Source organism: Danio rerio, chromosome 20, assembly GCF_052040795.2.
Source record: "Danio rerio strain M-AB ecotype USA chromosome 20, GRCz13ab, whole genome shotgun sequence".
Taxonomy (NCBI): Eukaryota; Metazoa; Chordata; class Actinopteri; order Cypriniformes; family Danionidae; genus Danio; species Danio rerio.
The window spans coordinates 29412878-29422269 of NC_141040.1; the positions used below are offsets into that span (position 1 = coordinate 29412878).

The window sequence follows — 9392 nt, forward strand, 5'->3', positions numbered from 1 at the left end:
ATAAATGAATTAATTAATTAATTAATTAAACAATTAATTAAATATAACGTTATATTTGTCTTTTAATCGGACGAGAATTTGCGCCACCACTTCCGATGAGATTTTGTGCTACTTCCGGCAGCGTATGTATCCGTTCTAGCAACAACCGTCATGGATATGTTTTATTTTTACGAGTGGGTCGATATCAAAAGTATATTGATATTTCTGTGTGTCTTTTTATTACTGAGCGATTATATAAAAAATAAAGCGCCGAAAAACTTTCCTCCTGGACCCTGGTCTTTGCCATTTATAGGAGACCTTCATCATATCGATCCAAACAAGATTCACCTTCAGTTCACAGAGGTAACAACTTGTTTTTGTCTATGAATAAGTTAAGCAGTAGCAGTTATGACTGCAAAATTAAATAATACCTTATAAGTTACATAGCTCTGATGAAAAAAAAGCAGACAACGTTAACGTTAGAGCTTGGCGCTGTTTTTCGTAAAGGTCGATATAAGTTATTAAAAAAGCGGGGATAAAAGTCCAAAAACTGACTAGAAATATCAAACTAAGCGTCCTCGCTTAAAGTGGTTTCATAACAGCAAGTAAGATTTTTTGATACAACTGCTTAGACCATTTTAAATCGGTTTAAACAGTCCTCCAGATAACTGGGTCGAGCATATTTGTTGTATGTGTGCTACCATGGCAACTACAAGCAATGTTCACAGCGAGCGAGCAGCATTTGTCTTTAGAGAATTTAAACAATACAAACAGTGCTGTACATATAAGAGTACACCTATATTTCTAACCTAGTAAAGCCTTTAAATTGTGCTTAAAGCTGTGTTATCCCACAAAATAACTATAAAAATATAAGGTACTGTAATCATGGTAAAGACAAGAGAAATGAGTTATTAGAAATGAGTTATTAAAACTTGCAATTTAACAGAAGGGATTTTAAATGGACTAAAATAAATGAATGAAGCAGACTTTTAACTTAGTATTTAAGCTTAGGCAACGGAGTGGCGCAGTTTGTAGTGCTGTCACCTCACAGCAAGAAGGTCGCTGGTTCAAGCCTTAGCTGGGTCAGTTGGCGTTTCTGTGTGGAGTTTGCATGTTCTCCCTGCGTTTGCGTGGGTTTCCTCAGGGTGCACTGGTTTCCCCCACAGTCCAAAGACTTTCGGTACAGGTGAATTGGGTAAGCTAAATTGTCCGTAGTGTATGAGTGTGTATGGATGTTTCCCAAAGATGGGTTGCAGCTGGAAGAAGCATCTGCTGTGTAAAACAGCATATGCTGGATAAGTTGGCGGTTCATTCTGCTGTGGCGACCAGATTAATAAAGGGACTAAGCCTAAAAGAAAACAGTGAATGAATGAATGTTTAAGCTTACTCTTTTTGTGATAATTGTGTTACGTGCATGATGTAATGGTGATTACAAAGCTTTTTTTTCAGTTTGCAGAAAAATACGGCAAGATTTTTAGTTTTAGACTATTTGGATCAAGAATTGTAGTGTTGAATGGATATAACCTGGTGAAGGAAGTGTATACACAACAAGGTGACAACCTCGCTGATCGACCCACATTACCCATAACTTCTGCAATCATTGGAGACAATAGAGGTTAGTCTAATATCAGAACATTAAATTATCAAAATGTTAATCAATTACCTGTAAAATGTCTGTTTTGTAAACAGGTTTAGTGGCCTCCAGTGGATATAAATGGAAGCATCAGAGGAGATTTGCGCTCACGACACTTCGAAACTTCGGATTGGGAAAGAAAAACCTGGAGCTGTCCATTAATTTTGAATGTGGCTTTCTGAATGAGGCCATTTCAAATGAACAAGGTATTTAGTGAGGTTTTTGATGGATGCAATAATTGAATTGAAAATAATTGAAATTTTCTATCATTTAAAACTTTTTATTCAAGGTCGACCCTTTAACCCTCGCTTACTTTTGAACAACGCTGTATCAAATGTGATCTGTGTGCTGGTGTTTGGTAATCGCTTTGAATATAGTGACCATCACTTCCAGAATCTGTTAAACAAAATCAATGAATCAGTGTATCTGGAAGGAAGCATCTTTGTTCATGTAAGTAAGCATTTTCATCATCCTGTTTTAACAGGTTAACTCTCCTCTAACTTCTCATTCGATCAGATTACTACAGTGTCCCTAAAAGAACATTTGCAAAAATAATAAAAGTAAATAACGACTTTAGTGAGCTCACTCAAAACGGGTGTACACAAGAAACCTATTTATTACTAAATTTAAAACTATCTTATGTGCACATGAAATGTACGGCACACACAATGGTTCAATTTATAGTTTTTATGCAGTTTTCAACTTTCTGTTGACAGAGGTTTTCAAAGTGTGGGGTGCATCTCTCTAGGATGTAATATAAGAGTCATCTTCTGAGAGTGAGCACTCAGAGAGAAACAGTGTGTGATGGCTGAATTCAATTTAATTTTGCAATGTATTGTTGGCAAATACACGCTTATGTGTTGAAATGTCCATCTTGAAGTTTAGTCATTGATTCATTTTCTTTTCAGCTTAGTCCCTTTATCAATCTGGAGTCGCCACAGCAAACTGAACCGCCAACTCATCCAGCATATGTTTTACGCAGCGGATGCCTTTCCAGCTGCAACCCATCACACACCATCATCCATACACACTCATTCACGTACACGCACTCATACACTATGGTCAATTTTAGCCTAGCTAATTCACCAGTACCGCATGTCTTTGGACTTGGGGAGACTAGAGCACAGGAAGAAAACCCACGAGAACACGAGGAGAACATGCAAACTCCACACAGAAATGCCAACTGACCCAGCTAAGGCTTAAACCATGACCTTCTAGCTGTGAGACGAACGTGCAAAATTAAAACAGAATTATGTGTAAAATATGCACTTTTTATGATTGAGTATGAATATTTCACACACACAAATATTATCAAAATATAAAGGTTTGATATTTCTCATATGCATCGTAAATGTTAGAGCACCAGTGCAACTGCTCTAGTTGCAGTAACAAAATTATGGATCTGTAATTAATATTTCTTTGAAACCCTTTATTCATTCAGTATTGAATCAGGTATTATTATTATACTTCCATGTAAAGCTGAACTAAATTGATTTTAATATTATAGTATCCAGGGTGGCGTAGTGGGTAGTGCTGTTTGGAGTTTGCATGTTCTCGCTGTGTTCGCATTGGTTTCCTCTGGGTGCTCTGGTTTCCTTCACAGTCAAAAGACATGTTGCTATAGGTGAATTGAGTAAGCTAAATTGTCAGTAGTGTATGTGTAAGTGGTGTTTCCCAGTAATGGGTTGGAGCTGGAAGGGCATCTGCTTCGTAAATCATTTGCTGGTTAAGTTGGCAGTTCATTCCACTGTGTGCGACCGCTGATTAATAAAGGGACTAAGCCGAAAAGTAAATGAATGAATGAATTATAGTAGCCTATACTACCCATCTGTATACTCCATCAGCCATTCACCTGGACTACACACCATATCAGGCATTGAGCCAAATCAACCCTCTACAGCTGATACCTATCTGAACACTGATTACTCAGAGCTACAAACTCTAGCTGCGTCTCAAATGGCACACTATGCACTCATGCACTATGTACTTATGCACTTACACACTCAACAGTATAGTATATGTATGTAGTGTCGTCCCAAATGGAGCACATATGTTTTTTTTTTTTTTTACTAAGCGGAAATTCAAACCATTTCCCTGATGACGTTTGACGGTTGCCAAACCAGTGAAATAAATGGCCAAACTATCAAATAATACCTGCCATGAGTATAACCGTATTCACCATCGGAAGGCGCTATAATCACTCTCGTTGGAATATTTTGCTTTTACCATCCAAAATAAATAGTTATCCAACATGTGCGCCCGATAGCTCCGCCCTTTCCGGTACATAAGCAAAGCTGCGGTCGTTGAGTGCAAGAAGCGTCCATCAATCCACACTTTGTTTTATCGACTGAATGAGTGCATCATCTGGGTAATAAAAGTGCACTTATTATTTTTTTTAGAGTTTTGGTGTGAACACACTACTGACACTATTTATACTACAAAATGGCGTAGAATAGTGCATAAGTATGCGATTTGGGACGCAGCCTATATAACAGGGGTGTCCAAAGGTGGTCCTGGAGGGCTGGTGTCCTGCTGATCTTAACTCCAACTTGCTTAACCAAACCTACCTGGAAGTTTCTAATATACCTAGTAAGAGCTTGATTGGTTTGTTCACGTGTGTTTGATTAGCATTGGAGCTAAACTCTCCAGGACACTGACCAAGTTTGGACACCACTGCTATATAAGCTCCATTTGCACACACATGTGCACAAAATACATTCCCATGGCTTAGACAAAGAATGACACAACCTGAATATGTAAGGCTCAAAGTATTTTATGCAAATAGGAAAGTTTCTTGTGTGCATGAAATACGTTGCACATGTGAACTCAAAGTCTTCAATATTTCAATTCTGCAAATGGTCTTTTAGGGCCTCTGTAGCTTACATTTCAGTAGGTGATTTTTTTTTTTTTCATGTTGTCTTTGAAATTACATCTCAAAATTCTGAGTAAAGTGAGAAATGTGCAATATAACAACATTTGAATTTTTATTGTCCTTCAGCTTAGTCGATTATTTATCAAGGGTCACCACAGTGAAATAAGCCACCAACTATTCCGTTATATGTTTTATACAGCGGATGCCCTTCAAGCTGCAACCCAGTACTGGGAAACACCCATACACTCTCACATTCATAGACACACTCATGCACTACGGCCAGTTTAGTTCACCCAATTCTCCTTTGCTGCATGTCTTTGAACTGTGGGGGAAACCTGAGCACCCGGTGGAAACCAACGGAAACACAGGGAGAACATGCAAACCCCACATAGAAATGCCAACTGCCCCAGCTGGGACTCGAACCACTGTGCTAACCACTAAAATAAAATTTATGGTAGAAATAAGCATCCACATAATTCTTTTTCCTTTAGCTCTATAACATGTTCCCGTGGCTCATGCAATTGCTGCCTGGACCACACAAGAAACTTATTACTCTGTGGCAGAGGGTGACTGACTTTGTTCGAGAGAAGGTGAATGAACACAGAGCGGATTATGATCAATCAAGTCTTCGAGACTACATTGACTGCTTTCTAGCTGAGATGGAAAAGGTAAGAACCATTCTGAGGAGGCATCAGTAAATGTTCTGGTATGTGAACACTCTACTAATGATGAAATATGGTTGTTGGACTGAAATGCCTCTTGTTTATGTTGTTCAGCATAAAGATGACACAGCTGCTGGTTTTGATGTGGAGAACTTGTGCATGTGTACTCTGGATCTGTTTGTAGCAGGAACTGAGACCACCTCCACCACTCTGTACTGGGGTCTTCTCTACATGATAAAATATCCTGAAATACAAGGTGAGAGTTTACTATCAGATACAGCATTCATATGCAAATACAAATAATATGCTCACACATTAAACACATGTTTTCTTTATCTTCAGCTAAAGTTCAGCAGGAGATTGATGCCGTTGTTGGAAGCTCACGGCAGCCATCTGGATCAGACAGAGACAACATGCCCTACACCAATGCTGTCATTCATGAGATACAAAGGATGGGAAACATTATCCCATTAAATGTGGTCAGGACTACTTCGGAAGATACTCGGATAGAAAAATACTCCATTCCAAAGGTGGGACACATCACAGTTATTGAGTAGTATGTGCTTTTCCTTCCGCAGAACGTTAATGAAGCGTTCCCTTACATAAAATCACTGCAGTTTTTTTAAATGAATACTGCAGTTTTAGTTAACTTTTGAAAAGTTCAGGTTTTGTTTGGAGTTTGCATGTTCTCCCCGTGTTTGCGTGGGTTTCCTCTGAGTCCTCCGGTTTCCCCCACAAGTCCAAAGACATGCGGTACAGGTAAATTGGGTATGCTAAAAATGACCATAGTGTTTGAGTGTGTGTTTGAGTGAGTGTGGATGTTTCCTAGTGATGGGTTGCGGCTGAAAGGGCATCCGCTGCATGAAACATAAGCTGTATAAGCAAGCGGTTGATTGCACTGTAGCGACCCCAGATTAATAATAATGGGTCTATGCTGACAAGAAATTGAATGAATGAATAAATGAATGAACATACTACTATATTGCCCCTCTCAGTTGATTTAATGTTACTTCAGTTGTACTGCAGATTTTACTGTTGTTGAACTATATTACATTGTACTGTGTTTATACCTCTTTATACTTCAATTTTTCAGTTGCATTGAATTAAGGCTACTGCTGTTGTACTTTTCAGTTCACTGCAGTTATTTTTTATTATTTGTTATTGCAAATAAACTATTAAAATTTTAATTAGAAAATTACTTGAATCTAGAAAAACAGAGGACTAAATATTCTCGAAAGATATTGAAGAGCAAACCCTTTGGAACACAAGTGCAGTACAGTTCTTACCACACCATTGGCATATTAGACTACAGCAGCACAAGTGCAGTAAAAATGGAGTTTACTTCTTTTTACTTCAGGTTACTGCAACTTATACTGCCGCTGAGCTTTATTGTACTATATTTAAACTGTGTTTATACTTCATTGTATTACAATTTTGCAATTGTACCTAATTTTACTGCAGTTCTACTTCTATATACTGCTGTAGTACTGCTGTTTTGCTTCAGTTTACTGCAGTTATTTTTGTAAGGATTGCTCTTTGGTGATTCATTAAATACTGGTCAACAACTGCTGGCACTTTGATTTACAACATTATTACCTTTAATCAGCGGCTTTCACAATGTTTGCTCTGAAGCACAAACTTTAGTTTTATGAATCACCAAGGACAGGCTTCATTTAAAAATCTTCTTTAATTTTCTACTGTAAATCACATGTAGGTTGGCCTGGAATGGATGGCCTTTTTGGCTGAACTGTCATTTTAAGCATCTTGTTGTTCTTCAGGGCACTCTTGTGATTGGCAGTTTGACATCAGTGCTGTTTGATGAGTCTGAGTGGGAGACGCCTCACTCTTTTAACCCGGGTCACTTTCTGGATGCTGAGGGCAAATTCAGGAGGAGAGATGCCTTTTTACCTTTTTCTCTAGGTACAAGAAAACTGTTTCCAAATGATCCCAGTTCAGTTTAGTCCTCCTATAAAGAAATGCATTATAATTATCTGTTGGATTGTTTGATTTTCAGGAAAGAGAGTGTGTCTTGGGGAGCAGTTGGCGAGGATGGAGCTCTTCCTCTTCTTCTCCTCTGTGCTACAGCGCTTCACTTTCTCTCCACCAGCGGGTGTGGAGCCCAGCTTAGATTTTAAAATGGGGTTCACTCGCTGTCCCAAGCCATATAAACTGTGTGCAGTTCCACGCTAAATTAGAAAATACACGTGCAACTTCAAACATTTCAGAAATTTCAAGAAGAAATGAAAAAAATAAAAATAAAAATTTGGTGATTTTTATAAAATACAAACCTATTTACAAATAAGTCTCAAACAACGGGATTATGGGGAAAAATGTTGTTTAAAAACCCAAGATGAAAGAGAGAGAATGTTTTGCAATGCATAAAATAAAAAAAATTAAATAAATAAATAAATAAAATAAATGTGCAGTTTTCTTTTTTAGTGCCAAGGAATGAGAATGTTATATAAAGAGAATGTTATATAAAGGTTTATAATAAAATAATACATTTAAGAAGGTGCGCCTCTTTTTAGCTCTGCCCACTTGGATTATTGCGCCAATCTTCGTTTTACAGTAGCAAAAGTGATTCACTGTTTTGTGCAATTGTTAAAGGGGTGGTCCACAATATTCAATAAAAACATATTTTAAACGTTAGTTGATGTGTAATGTAGATGTGTAATATAAATAACATCTCTGAACGTAATATGCTCAAAGTCCAAAGTACAGAGTTAGCTTAGCAAAGTACAGAGTTAGCTTAGCAAAGCTTTCAGCGAACAAAGTTTGGGGACTACAAAAAAATTCATCCGGGTAAGTGAGATCACAAAAGCTTCAGTTTATGTGCATTCACCATCCGCACACACCCTGCGTAGCAAGGGGCGTGGCTAGAGGTGCTGTGATGTTAAAGCAGAGAAAACTAAAATACTGTCCAAACAATATTTCCACAGAGCTTGTTCTGTTTCTGTATTTTGGCTTTCAAAGGACACAACACAAAAAGAGAAGTGCTTACAGTTTAATTTTGTTCCAGACAATTATAAAAAAGGTATAGCATTTGACAAAGGACAGCTTCCAGAATATCTCCAAGTTCAGTGTCGGAATCGGCTAAAACTCCTCCAATCGACGAAGCCGTGGATTGTGAGCCACAACCTGTAAGTGTTTTTATTTGTCAATTGATCTATTACATGCAGTTAATGGCAATAACAGTATGTTGTAGCGAGGATGTAAACAACTGAAAATACTGTTTAGCATCATTAACATTTTAGCTACAAATTCATATTTATCAGTCAAACTGCTGTAAACCCACTATCTTCACCAGCGCTGCAGTGTCTTTCTATGTGACCGCTTTCCCTGCATTCTGGTTCTACATTTCTAATAACTCGTAAAAGATATGTGAGCGTTTCATATTACTTACACATGCTTATTCCTAATATATGTGAAAGAGACTTGTCAGATTTTATTTTAGAGGTGGATAAAGGTTCACTGTGTTTTTCAGTGCACGATGTTTAATTAATTTATTGTAATTTAACTCATATCTGACTCCAATTTTAATATGAGGTGGTTTAGAATATTAATATATTTATCCTCATTTTATCTGACACCATTTATAAAACATTGAGAAGCTTATTGTAATATTTCATTTAGATGAATGTTTCATTATTTCATTTAATCTTGTTTCTATATATTACACTTGTTCATTTGGACTCCTATAACATCCTTGTTATAGGAGTCTTGTACAGGCCGAGTATACAATATCTTAATCACAAGCATATCAGTCTTGGTCACTAAACAGAGGCAATTAACCATTATTCTAAAAAGCCAGAAACCTGCTTGCTCATTTTTTAAAAATTTTGTGCGGTCCGGTCCCCATAGATATGCTATCTACTAAATCAAAACAAAGTCATTAATTGGTACCATGATCATTACTATAGAATCAAGCTGATCAATTTACTTTAACTATTGGTATCGTTGAATGATCACCATGACCATATGATTTAAATTGTTAAGTTTAGAGATGAAGGCCTTCCCACATTTAGATTGGTCTCAACAATACTTTAATGTTCTAAATAGAAAACGCATTGTTAGCCTTTTACAGTCTAAGTATACTTGAATTAATGCTAATGTGTTAGTCAAAGCTCTTAGAACATTGTGTAGTGTGCCACGCTGCTCTGTCTATCGTGTTTTAGTTCATTACTAACATGTACAGGGGCTTGTGGTGTTATGGACTTAACAAAATCTACTAGAGTTAATAATCCAT

General features: G+C 37.3%; 1 protein-coding gene across 9 annotated transcripts; it reads left to right on the top strand.

Moving 5' to 3' along the window:
* The first annotated feature begins 80 nt into the window (after positions 1 to 80).
* Positions 81 to 7523, top strand: cyp2p10 (cytochrome P450, family 2, subfamily P, polypeptide 10). Of its 9 annotated transcripts, none has more exons than XR_015517517.1 (9): positions 81 to 342; positions 1429 to 1594; positions 1669 to 1818; positions 1902 to 2062; positions 4976 to 5152; positions 5331 to 5402; positions 5489 to 5676; positions 6925 to 7066; positions 7161 to 7523. XR_015517517.1 is itself a non-coding variant. In XM_087296492.1 (9 exons), exons 1-9 carry the CDS (start codon positions 151 to 153, stop codon positions 7334 to 7336), a joined length of 1422 nt encoding a protein of 473 aa, XP_087152618.1. In that variant the 5' UTR covers positions 81 to 150; the 3' UTR covers positions 7337 to 7523.
* The last annotated feature ends 1869 nt before the right edge of the window (positions 7524 to 9392 follow it).